Below are 12,640 nucleotides of genomic sequence, written 5' to 3' on the forward strand. Positions count from 1 at the left end.
GCTTTCTTGCATTATGTATAAACTAAATGTGATAATCTCCAAAAGGTTTTCAAAATTATAATTAATACCTTCCAGTTTAAAAATTTTAATTCTGAATTTAAAAAAAAATTATACACAAACCACTGATTTGACCAGAGCAAAAAAAGTCAGTGGTAAGCAGGACGCAGAGAAGCTGATATTCAGAGTTCTTAGATGTACAACTCTTTCAGGATTTATCACATAAAGTACTTTGTTTTACAACCTGCTTCTCTTGCAAAACTTAAAAAAGGTCCACTTTATTAGAGAGAAGTTTTATACAGTGTAAAACCAGAACTGTAGGTAAAATGCTGGATCTAAATGTTTCTAAATAGTTAGTCTTGTTCTATCAGTTCATCTGTGACTTCTGCGGATTTGTCATCATTTTCCATGAATGATTCTGAGAGAATTTCTCCCGTTTTACTGGAACTGGATCCTACTAATTCTTCTGTTTCATGGCAGTCAGAACCACTACTTACAGAGCCTGAATTTTCACTACCTTCAGAATGTAAAAATTTTCATCAGCTTGAGACAGACCAGATTCCTCCATTTGATTATTCTCCTCAGAAGTGTCTTCATCACAGTTAAAGCATCACCAGATTCTTTTTCTTGATTTTTTCTTCCTGGGATCATTTCTCTTGATGTCATAAAAGACTTCTCCGCTTCTTCTTCATCCTCTTCATCATCCTCTTCTGTCCAGTGCTGCCTGGAACAACTACTTTCTTCGTCTTTATCCCGAGATGAAGATGATGATTCTGTTTCTTCTACCGTAACTGAAGAAATTTCACTGGAAGTTGTTTGGCTGTCTCTCTGACTTCACCTTCTTTGTCAAATCTGAGTCTTTTTACCTTGTGCCCTTCAGCTTTCACAGCATCTTCATCTGGCTGTTTGTTTTTTATAGGGCTCACTGAGGAACTTTCTGATCCAGATGTCAGGGAGTCACTGTGATTTTTGTCCTCATTTTGCTTAAGTTTGACTCTTTGCTATCTGTGCTCTCTGGTAAGCTATTTGTTGTCATTGGGGCTGACAAAGAAACCTTTGGTCGATTTATACTAGGCCCATTTATACTAGACCTCTCAGTGTAACTTGGTGAATTTCCAGGAAACATAACACTGTTCATTCGATTCAAACTCCTAGAATTGTTTTTCTCTGAAGAAGGATAAACACAGCTAACAACCATCACATTCTTTTCTACTCCTCTGAGAAATTTGTCTGTTCCTGTATAGTTTCTCCTTGGATCTGTTAGCAATTCACACAGTCGCTGAATAGTAAAAGGGATATCATTAAATCCAGTGGCAATTTTCAGTATTCTTTCCTTCATTTCATCAAAGGGAATATATTCGACATTAGGGTTGGGAGAACCTCTTGGTTCAGGAGCTGAAGTTCTGAAATCACCCATAACTTTCTCCAGTCTGAAAATAAAATAACCTTTAAATTGGAACACTGAATCATTGTTTCTCCAGTCTTCGCTACATGACAAAGAAACTGATCCAGGACAGAACAGACTTCCTTTTTCCCCCTTTTCTCAAAAACTTTCAGCGCCTCCTGTAGCTTCTTTACTTCCATGGCTTTCTGGAGTCCCTCGCAGCCTCCACCTCCCTCTGAGGGTCTCCCCCGACTACCCCCCCAACCCCGAGAGCGAGCACCTCCCCAAGCCAAGATACTTCAATTTTTAGTTTGGTTAAGTAAAAGCAAGGGAACTGAAGTAAGCAAAGAAACAAATAATTCCATACAAGGACAAAGAAAATAATGGGAGATAAATTAAGTGAGAACTTTCTACAATTTTTTAGAACATGGAAAGCAGGCGGTAGAATGATACCTTAGCAAAGCAGCAGGAACAGCAATCTGAGGTGTGTGTGTGTGTGTGTGTGTGTGTGTGTGTGAGAGAGAGAGAGAGAGAGAGAGAGAGAGAGAGAGAGAGATCATCTATGCTAACAAGAAGTGCATCACTTTACCCCAATAAATGCAGAGAGCTTCAGAAATCTTAGGAACTATGGAAGGTGGAAGGGAGACCCCTTTAAAGCTGGATTGTAAATGACAGAGCCCCCATCCTTTTCCATCACATTGCACTCAAGATATGGGAACCAGGTAGAGATGGAAGGCTACTTCTCTGGATAAAATATATATTCCCAGAGAAAATATTTCATAATATTGACATTTGGGAGTCCCTTCCCAAGGAAAGAACAGCGACCTGTCCAATCAAGCTCCTATGGAATCCACCAGTCAACAAGTGCTGCCCATCCCCAAAGAGCTTCCATGCATGCTTCTTACTCTTCTCTCTCAATTACGAGTGGGTGGCTGTGAACCTCCAGATATCTGCAGAACCTCTAATGTGAGAGAGTAAAACTAGCCAACCCACCACAGAGGAAACGAAACAAGGAACAGAACAAAACAAAATACATTACACACAGACAGACACACACATGCGCGCGCACACACACACCACCCAATATTCGGAGAGGGAATGAAAAAGAAATAGACAATAAAAGAGAAGAGGTAAATAAAACCATTCTAGTAAGTACAATATTCAATTAACAGGAAGTGCTGAAAATGTGAACTGAGAAATAAGAAGGGAGAAGAATGTCAAATAAATATAAGAAAAATTTCTGAAAATAAAGGACTTGAATTTCCAGATTGAAAGAATCCATTGAGTACACAGCATAATGAATAAAATAATTTATGATCCTCAGGAATAAAAGAAAAGAACATGTAAGTTTTGGGGTTGGGGCAGTAATGGGGGAGAATAACAAATCATAAGAACAAAACCAGAATGTCAAAGTACTTTCCAACAACAAATGCATGTTGACAATCTGAGGGAAACTATGTCAGCAGAAAATTCTCTCTCTCAGCAGCAATAGACTGATGAGCAACACTGAGCACGGAGAAATGGCCAGTCATCTTCCAGGGAGCTGAAGCTGAGGTCAATAGGAGGCCCATGTGACTAAGGAGGTATGCTCCTTCTGGGGCATTTGAAATCTTGGCCCAGCTACAATATTATTTGGTTAACAATAGGGAGCGACATGTCATACATGGATGCCATGGATGGAGGGCATATACAGTGGTTAAGGAAGATAAAGTTCCAAGCTGATGATGCTAAGGAACTTAATGTCAGCTCAGCATCTGATATTTTTTGTTATAATTAAGACTTAAAATGGGAAGGTGATCCTAAAAATATGTAATATTACAATGAGAACATAATAGTTGAGGAAATTTCTGAGATGCCAGAAGTGCCGAAATCTCCACTGGGGCAAGATCTGGAAATCCAGACATTTGAAAGAAAAAAGGGCTTACATTTTGATATGAGTGACAAAAGGAAATCAGAGTCACTTATTTCCTTGAACAACCCTTTTGCTTCCAAATATTACAGCTTCCAGTGAACTTCTATTTCTCAATAGTCATTCATAAGCACCCATGGAAGTATCTCCAAATCATAGGCATTGATTTACAATTGGGCTGCTTTAACTCTGTGTCATGTGCCTCAGGAGGAGGAACCATATGATTATGTTTATTTTCTCAGGGAACTCATATGCCATGTGAAATGATAAGGAGAAATGTGGTACAGAAAGAAGATTTATTACAAAGATTATAATTAACCAGGTTTATCAAAATTAAAATCACAAAAATTATAAAAATTCCAATAAGAAACTAAAAATAGTTTCTACTGGCTATCTCAGACTATGGCAGAGCAGGGAGCTTCAAGAATCAGCTTCTTTACTGAAGCAACAATTAAGCAGGTAAAAACTTAAAGAATCAATTTTTCCAGAACTTTGGAATTTAATAAAAAACTTACAGCAACCTGGAGAGTTCTATTTTTTTAAATTCAGTTTTATTGAGATATATTCACATACCATACAATCACCCATGGTGTACAATGAACTTTTCACTGTAGCATCATATAGTTGTGCATTCATCACCCCAAACTATTTTTTTCCTTTTTTTAAATATTCATTTTTATTGAGATATATTCACATACCACGCAGTCATACAAAACAAATCGTACATTCGATTGTTCACAGTACCATTACATAGTTGTACATTCATCACCAAAATCAATCCCTGACACCTTCATTACTACACACACAAAAATAACAAGAATAATAATTAAAGTGAAAAAGAGCAATTAAAGTAAATAAGAACACTGGGTGCCTTTGTCTGTTAGTTTGTTTCCTTCCCCTATTTTTCTACTCATCCATCCATAAACTAGACAAAGGGGAGTGTGGTCCTTATGGCTTTCCCAATCCCACCAATCTATTTTTGAACATTTTCCTTATACCAGAAAGAATCAGAATAAGAATAAAAAATAAAAATAAAAAGGAGTCATATCCTGCATTGCCAGGGAGATTTACCCCCCTGGGAGTCAGGTCCCACGTAGTGGGGAGGGCAGTGAGATCACCTGCAGAGTTGGCTTAGCTAGAGAGAGAGGGCCACATCTGGGCAACAAAGAGACACTCAGGGGGAAACTCTTAGGCACAATTATAAGCAGACTTAGCCTCTCCTTTGTAGTAAGAAGCTTCATAGGGGCAAGCCCCAAGACAGAGGTATCAGCATGTCAAGCCATCAGTCCCCAGTGTTTGTGAGAACATCAGCAACAATCCAGGTGAGGAAGCCCAACACCTCCACATCCTCCCCCAGCTCCTCAGGGGGGGACTGAATATACATTTTTATTCTCCGCCCAAATTACTTTGGGATGTGTTGCTATTTCACTCTAACATATGCAGACCTACCATATCTTACTTCCTATTCGAAGTTCCATGTAATTGTGGTGTTTGAACAAACTGACTGTAGACCCAGAGAGTTCTTAATGAAGAAAGTAGCTGCTTAATTTTGGTGTTTATGGTAATACCTGGTAGGTCACTGTTGCCCACAGAGATAATGGAGCAGAAATTTCAGTGACAACACAGCACAAAGAATACAGTCTTTGCAAAAAAAAAAAAAAAAGAAAGTTTGGAAAAGTCACTCACTAAACAAACAGATAATTTTAGCCCTCAACAAGAAACAACAGCAAACCCTGGGTGGGGGTGGGGGAGATCTGATTTCTACAGTTACCACATTATAATACTGAAAATGCCCATTTTACAACAAAAATTACAAGGCATACAAAGAACCAATAAAGTATGACCAATTCACAGGAAGAAAAGAGATTAAGTTAAACAGTCCCTGAGGAAGCCCATACATTTTATTTAGTAGAAAAACACTTTAAATCAACCCTTTTAAATATGGCACAAGAGCTAAAGGAAATCATGGACAAAAAAGAGAAACCAGGATTATGATGTATGAACAAACAGAGGATATGAAAAAGAGCCAGAAAGTACAAAAAGGAACCAAATACAAATTCTGGAGTTGAAAAGTACAGTAGCTAAAATGAAAAAAAAAAAAAAATCACTTGAAAGTTTCAACAACAGATTTGACAGGTATAAGAAAGAATTAGCAAACTTGATGATGGAACAATTGAAGTTATCCAGTCAGAGGAAGAGAAAGAAAAGTAAATGAAGAAAACTGAACAGATTCTAAGGTACCCGTGGGACAACATCAAGCATATCAGCATTAGCATTATGGGAGTCCTAAAAGGAAGAGAAAGGGGCAGGAAGAATATTTAAAGAACTAAAGGCCAAAAAATTCTCAAATTTGATGAAAGATATGAAATCTACACATCCAAGACGTTTAATGAATTCCAAGTAGGATAAACTTAAAGAGATCCACACCAAGACACATTATAATTAAACACTCAAAAGTCAAAGAAATTGAGAGAGGCTTGAAAGCAGGAAGAGAGAGTTGCCTTGTCATGCGCAAGGGATTACCAATAAGATTAACAGTCAATTTCTCATCAGAAACCATGGAAGCCAGGAGACACTGGGGTGATATATTTAAAGTGCTGAAAGGAATAAAAAAATCCATCAAGAATTCTGTATCCGGCAAAACTATCAAAGAAGGAGAAATTGAGATTTCTATATAAAACTGAGGGAGTTTGTTATTAGTAGACCTACCCTACAAGAAATGCTAAAGGGACTCCTTCAGGCTGAAATGGAAGGACACTGCACAGTAACTCAAAGCAATGAAGAAATAAAGAACACTGATAAAGGTGACTACAGATGTAAATTAAAGAGCCAGTATAATTGTATTTTTGGTTTGTAGATGTCTTTTCTCTCTGGCTTAAAAGACAAATGCCTACAACGATAATTATAAGTCTAAATTAATGGGCACACAATGTAAGTGAATTTGGTATCAAGTCAAACTAGATTTCATAAATTTAGGGTTTTAATTGTAATCCCCAGGATAATTACTAGACAATAACTAAAACATATACAGAAAAGGAGGGAATCAAAAGGGTACACTAGAAAAAAATCAGTCAAACACAAGGAAGGCAGTATTGGAGGAACTGCAGAACAAAACTGTTATAAGACATGTAGAAAACAAATAGCAAAACAGCAGAGGTCCTTATCAGAAATCACTTCAAATATAAGTGGTTTAAGTCTACCAATATTTAAAACTGAAAAATCAAGAAATGGCATAAGTGTGGTACTAAGAAATATGGAGGGAAATAGCAAAATAAATAGATAAAAGAGTTGAAAAATGAGTCTGGGAAGTGGGAGTTGGTGCACAGCAGGGAACTATTGTGTTTCATGAGACTAATTTGTGAAATATTTCTAAAACTATGTCTGTGTATAACTTGGAAAACACAAAATTAATAGATAAAAATCACATTTTTGTTAACGCTGAAGTTTGAATTTGGGGAGTCATGAGTTTCTCTTAGGTCAGAAACTTATAACCAAATGTAATTTGTAGAGCACATACATGCCTGGTGATCAATATTTTGAAAAAAAAAATGAATTACTGAATTGATGCTAAATCTTCAGGGTCTTTACTTTAAACTACTTTTTTTAAATGGCCAAACGTATCATTAGAAAAGATGAGAAAGTTATTACCTTGTTAGAGGCAGAAATAATTGAATATAAGACCATCTTTAATGTACACGTGATAACTATACTTTATTCTGTAACATCTAAAAAATTACCTGAACAAAAGAACATCCTCCGTAAGGAATTTTGGTAAGTTGGAGTCTCGTAAAGCTCTTATCAATACCACATCTTCACTTAGGTTTGGGTTCTCTCTTTTTAAAGACCTAAAGTCAAAGGAATATTTCAGACGCTGTTGTGAGAAAATAAGATTGACTGTGATTTTCCAAACCTGGGAGTCAGGGGTTCTCTGGTGGAAAGCTGTGGGGGCCTCCATCTGTAGCTTCCCGCTGGAAGGGGCGATCGTTTTCCCTCGTGTGCTTGGTGTCCCTCTATTGGACGGTTCCTGCACTGGGGACACAGCCTCTTCTCATCCCCCGCCCCACCCGCCATTAATCGAGACTTAATTCAACCTGAATTTGCAGTTCCCTGAAAGCACATGATGCTTCATATTCCTGGGACTTTCTTTCCCTCAGCTGGGAATACTTGGCCTTGCTCTTTTGCTAACTAACTCTAATTTCCCCTTCAAATCCCAGCGCTGTTGCTCCCCCCTGCACAAGGCCTCCCGGCCCCATCCTCTGTGCACCTCGGGTGCAGCCCTATCGTTGCCTTCACATGCAGCATCCCAGATGGCTGCTCATTTGTCTTTCTCTCCCACTGGTCTGGGCATGCATTCTTTGTGAGCAAGTGTACCCGAGCCCTCAGGATACCTACTTTTAAAATGGCAGTCCTGTCAAGAGGAGAAACCCTGAATCTGGGAGGTGAAAAGAATGAAGGGCAGAGAAGGGCATGGAGATTTGTGCAGAGCCCAGAGACTGGAACCAGGGAGCAGGAGCCCTGGATGTGCAGAACCTGAGCTGGCCTATGAGGAAGGGCTAGAGAGAAAAGAGAATCCTTCGGAGACTTTGGACAAGTTGGGCATTCTAGCAGTAGCAGCTTCAAGAAGTTATAAAGACAAAGTTTGGGGCCTGAAAACAGGAAAGGCTCTTTCCTTCCATGAAACTAGAAAGAGGCTCAATCCTGGGCCAACTGTAAAAACTGAGTTGAATTTTACAACATACACCTGAACTGGAAGTGGAACCATGAAACTGTAATGTCTCAACTCTCCAGGCTTTGTCACATGTATGATGTGCCTTATTGTATAGGCGCAACAAACCGGTGCCATTTAAACCTAGCCATCCTATCCTATGTTAGTAGAGGCTTTCTGGTGTAACTGAATCCAATGTACATGGTGAGCTCCAGGCGAAATGAAAGTTGGCTGGAGTCTGGTGGGGACTCAGGCCCAGTCTGAGGCTGCCATGTTGGGTTGTGTGGGAAGGAAGAGGGATGCCCCATTTTGCTGTGCAGTGGGAGTGTAAAGGTGAGACTGAGGCCGACAGCAGCAGCTACCACTTAATTACTTGCTCTGCACCAAGTGCTGTTCTGAGGGCCATTCCATACTGTGATTTGTAATTCCACTCCTGACCACGTTGCATTCTTACCCAGCCATGACCAGCACAGACTTCACAGCTCGCATGCCAAAATCGTAGTGGTCCTGCTGAGAGAGCTGTTCACTGCAGAGCTTGTACATCTGAGTCATTTTTCTTGCTAGTATTTTACTGGATTCGAATCCTTCAGAATACAGAATTACCTAGAATAGAAAACATAATGCCATACTTATTCTATTTCATTATGTTGATAATTTAACATATTAGCATAATACCAATCTATTCGAAATCTACTTTGGGCATGGCATTTCTCCAAGCTGTTATATATCTTAACAAAGAAATGCGCTTGTAAAGATTGAAGGGAAAAGGGTTTTTCTGAACCCCTGGAAGGCAGAAGGCGGGATACCGTGCAGGGACCCGAGCACCGACTGATTCTGTGTTCCTGCTCCCAAGGGAGATGTGGCCTTGATGACATTCAGATCAAGGAGCAGAAGAGCTGGATGTCTGAAGATGTTCATGCCATGGAGGTCTGAGTACAAAAGTGCAACGTTGTAGCAAGAATTAAGCTTCTCTGGCGTGGCGGGAATGCGCTGTGAGGGAGGGCTCAGTGGAAGGGCAGCCACACAAAGACATGCGGGCTCTCCCTGCCTGAGGAGGCCACCTTTTGACAGGGGTGGGGTGCAGGAGGCATGGACCCCTCCCCCAATCCACAGTCTGTTGGAAACATGGCAGTTGGCCGAGAAGGGGGATTTGAAATGGCGCAGAGATTCCTTACTGGTGTCTGCTTTGTTTCCTGCCCTATCCCTTCACATTAGCACAGCCCTCAGCATGCAGTAGGTGCTTAAAGATATTTACTGTGACAGACCCTGATTCATTCAAACTGTAACAGCAATATCTAGCACTCACAAGACTGGGGTCTTAAATTTCTTCAATTAATGACTGAGTAATATAACAATAAGACACAACATGGGATAGGAACAAAATGTTGGGCTGGGCTCTAAACCTGGTTTTCTCCCTACCAGTTCCAGGTCAGTGAGCAAATCAAGTATCTTCCTTGTCCACAGGGAGGGTCAAAGATGAAGACACCACCTGCCATATCTGCTCACCACCCCACTGTGCCCATCTGGGGAATGGGGGTATCCATGGGGTGTGGGGAGCACTACAACTAATAAAAGTTGTAGTTTTTCCAATGATAGGATTTTGCATGTCTATTCTATTCTTAAGCAATTATTTTTACTTCATATAGAAGACCGGTTAAAATTAGTTATCAAAGGGACACTACTTCAGGTCGTCAGATATATCTGCACATAGGCCAAAAACTAACTCAGGCTATTGTTTTTAAACAAATTCATCACGGGCCTTTTTGTAGTAATTTATTAGCTAAAAGAGTAATCTGTTCTTTGGGAGAAATTCCATTCTGAAAGGGTAGTGCCCCTTGCCATGAAATGTGATGCTGAGTATAAGGGGGTCTTTCTGGAGTCCTGAACATGTCCTATACTTTGATCTTGGTGGTGTTTTCACAGATGAATGCAAATGTAAAAACTCACTGTGCTGTTCCTTCATGATCTATGCACTTTACTGTATATAATTTATGTCCCAATAAAAAGTGCCATGAAAAATACATGTACAGTTTAAATACATTGATTCTTAGTTAAAACATGGAAACAAGAGGAGAAAGAACAAACATAATAAATAATTTGTTAATGATTACTATTCTTTTTTTCTTTTTTCGCTTTTAGTTTATTAATTTATTTTGCAGGAATCTCTGACTCTCTGAATGTGTACTGTTTTGGCGGTACGATGCATGCATAGCCTTTTAAAATGCCTTTGTACAATTTCATCTCAAAATAATTTCAATCACAGCATACATAGAAATCAAAAAGAGACTTGGTATTTACAAGATTCAAAGAATCTGACTGTTTAAAGAAGAAACTGATCAATTCCTTACAGTAGGAAAACATGGACATTAGGTATCATAAATAAGAATTCAGAATTGTTCAGTCTCAAAGCAACTTTTCATGGCTTTAGAAATTAAAATGGGGGCATCATTCTATTAATCTCCGAATGCCCAAGCCATGCAAAATCTACTTGTATTAAATATTTGGGGATGCAAGTAATACAGAAAAAAAATGCATGTCTGGTGAATGTAAAAACGTCATCAGAATTAAGTTTTACAGTGAGAAAATAGTTAATTCTTTCAAAAAGATACAGTAGTGGTGCGACAGTGCCCAAATTTATTCTGACTTTTTAAAGTAACATTTCAATTGTCATTTTTTTCCTCTACAGATACACAGACACATTGCAAAGTGGACTCATTCCAGGTGTGAACAAAGGTACAATATTAAAATAATTCAATTTTTAACTATAAAGGGACATTCTCACATTCCAGGATACATCATTGATATTTTTAAAGGTTAATTTTTCTGTCATAATATTCTTGCTTTTCATTTATACTGTTGAAAAGACATTATAATTACCTTTAAAAATACTACATAATTGAGTTGCCACAGAAAGCCGATATGAACCCTAGATAACTGTGACAAAGCAATGACAAAATTTAAGGAAACACTGATTTCTTTCAATAACCAAAAAGCACTAAAATTGAGACCAGCTCCTTAAAAATTATTAAAATGCTCATCACACTTCCCATTTCATTCAGGGAAATAAACAAATTAGCAACACCTTCCCCACCATCAATAATCTGCTCTAAAACTACATTTTTACAAGGCATTTCTTTTGCTTCTTTAAAACACCCCCCCACCTCTATTCTGACAACTGCCAAATTAATCGCTGCCATTTCAGCACATCACTAAGAATACGGGTAAAATTTTAGCTAGAACACCAAGGAGTGTGTGTGTGTGTGTATATATATATATATATATATTATTATATATATATATTTTTTTTTTCCTTAAATTCTTATGTAAAACCAAGTTGGGTTGATCATCACTAAAGAGATATGAAACCATACAAAGGCAAAGGCATTGGCACATTACAGAACAGAACTGAAAACTGTTACTGAAGATACAGGTCTGACAAGATACCAGTGTTGCAAAAGCCTTTAAAGAACACTGTCTTCAGGTCAATGCTTCTAAAGCCCATCTTCTTTCTCACCATTATTTTCACGTTTTGCCACAGTTGTTGTATGAGAGAAGTTTTACCAGTGTAATCACATGGTCAAGTTTGTTTTGTGAGATAAGAGGATATATTTGAGGGAATTTTCCACATATGAAAAAGTGTTTTCAAAGCTGTAGATAGAGTGTAAAATTATGATTTTTGATGGAAAACTGATGGGTTATTATGTCTTTGGTTTCATTATGCTATTAAGTGCAGCTTGTTTTTCCCGGTCTGCCAGAGATCACTGCTAAACTAGAATACAGTGATAGAGAGAGAGAACAAGAGAGAGAAAGAAAGAGAGAGAGGGAGGGAGAGAAGTGTGTGGGGTGGAAGCACGTGGTGTGGGAGAGTGGATATTCCTAGGTTTATAACCTTATAACCTCAGGTAAAATCCTTTAGGATTGGAAAACCTACCAACTTTATTGCTGTTTATATTCACCAAAATGGGGGGAAATTCCAAAATCCAATTCTGAGCTAGGAAGAGTGGCAGAGACCTTAATTAAATGTGCTATAATTCATTTTCTAGTGATGCACCCTAGTGAGTCACAGATTTCAGATCTTTGCATTATCCACACCCTGAAGTTCTGGTTTCATTAATAAGGAGTGCTTTAATATTGCCTGAACGAACTCAATATGATCTTCGATTACAGGATGTTAAACAGTTCTTCATTTCAAAGTCCTCTGTATTCATCTTTCTCTTAGTAACACTTCTTGACCAGCCTTCTCTTCCTCCCTGAATGTCGCAGTGTGCAACTTAAAGATATTGGCCAACTGATATTTCCCTTGTGCTCATTTATTAACATATGTGCAAACAAATCTTTATTGAACAGCTAATACTGATTACTTTTCAACTAAATTAGGATTACGGCACAAAGTATCCTCCGTGCTGTAAACATCGTGAATTCTTCACAAAATTGGAAGGAGGAAAAATAAAAGCCCTATGGACTGCAAACATTTCTTATAGAGCCACAGTTGAGCTCAAGATTTCCGAATGGATTTTGGAATGGGTTTACATTTGTCACACATTCACTGTGCTATTAGCAAAGCGCAGTTTTACAAGAATATCATTTATAAAATCATATTTTATAGGGACTTGTTAAGTTTTAAAACCAATGGCCGACTAAAAGC

At 38.4% G+C, this 12,640-nt stretch overlaps 1 protein-coding gene and 1 pseudogene across 5 annotated transcripts in view; both read right to left on the bottom strand.

The window, feature by feature from the left end:
- The window catches only part of DNAH6 (dynein axonemal heavy chain 6), a 342,016-nt gene that overhangs the window by 166,070 nt on the left and 163,306 nt on the right, over positions 1-12,640 (bottom strand). For all 5 annotated transcript variants that reach the window (XR_005212367.1, XM_037806992.1, XM_037806993.1 and 2 more), the window contains 2 exons: positions 8,450-8,598; positions 7,028-7,135 (listed from right to left, as the gene is read on the bottom strand). Coding sequence is in view for 4 of the 5 variants with exons in the window: in XM_037806992.1 (XP_037662920.1) it covers positions 7,028-7,135; positions 8,450-8,598 (257 nt within the window). In the remaining variant the exon portion in view is untranslated. The remainder of the gene's footprint in view (positions 1-7,027; positions 7,136-8,449; positions 8,599-12,640) is intronic.
- LOC119512370 lies at positions 351-1,620 on the bottom strand (annotated as a pseudogene).

Source organism: Choloepus didactylus, chromosome 17, assembly GCF_015220235.1.
Source record: "Choloepus didactylus isolate mChoDid1 chromosome 17, mChoDid1.pri, whole genome shotgun sequence".
NCBI lineage: Eukaryota > Metazoa > Chordata > Mammalia > Pilosa > Megalonychidae > Choloepus > Choloepus didactylus.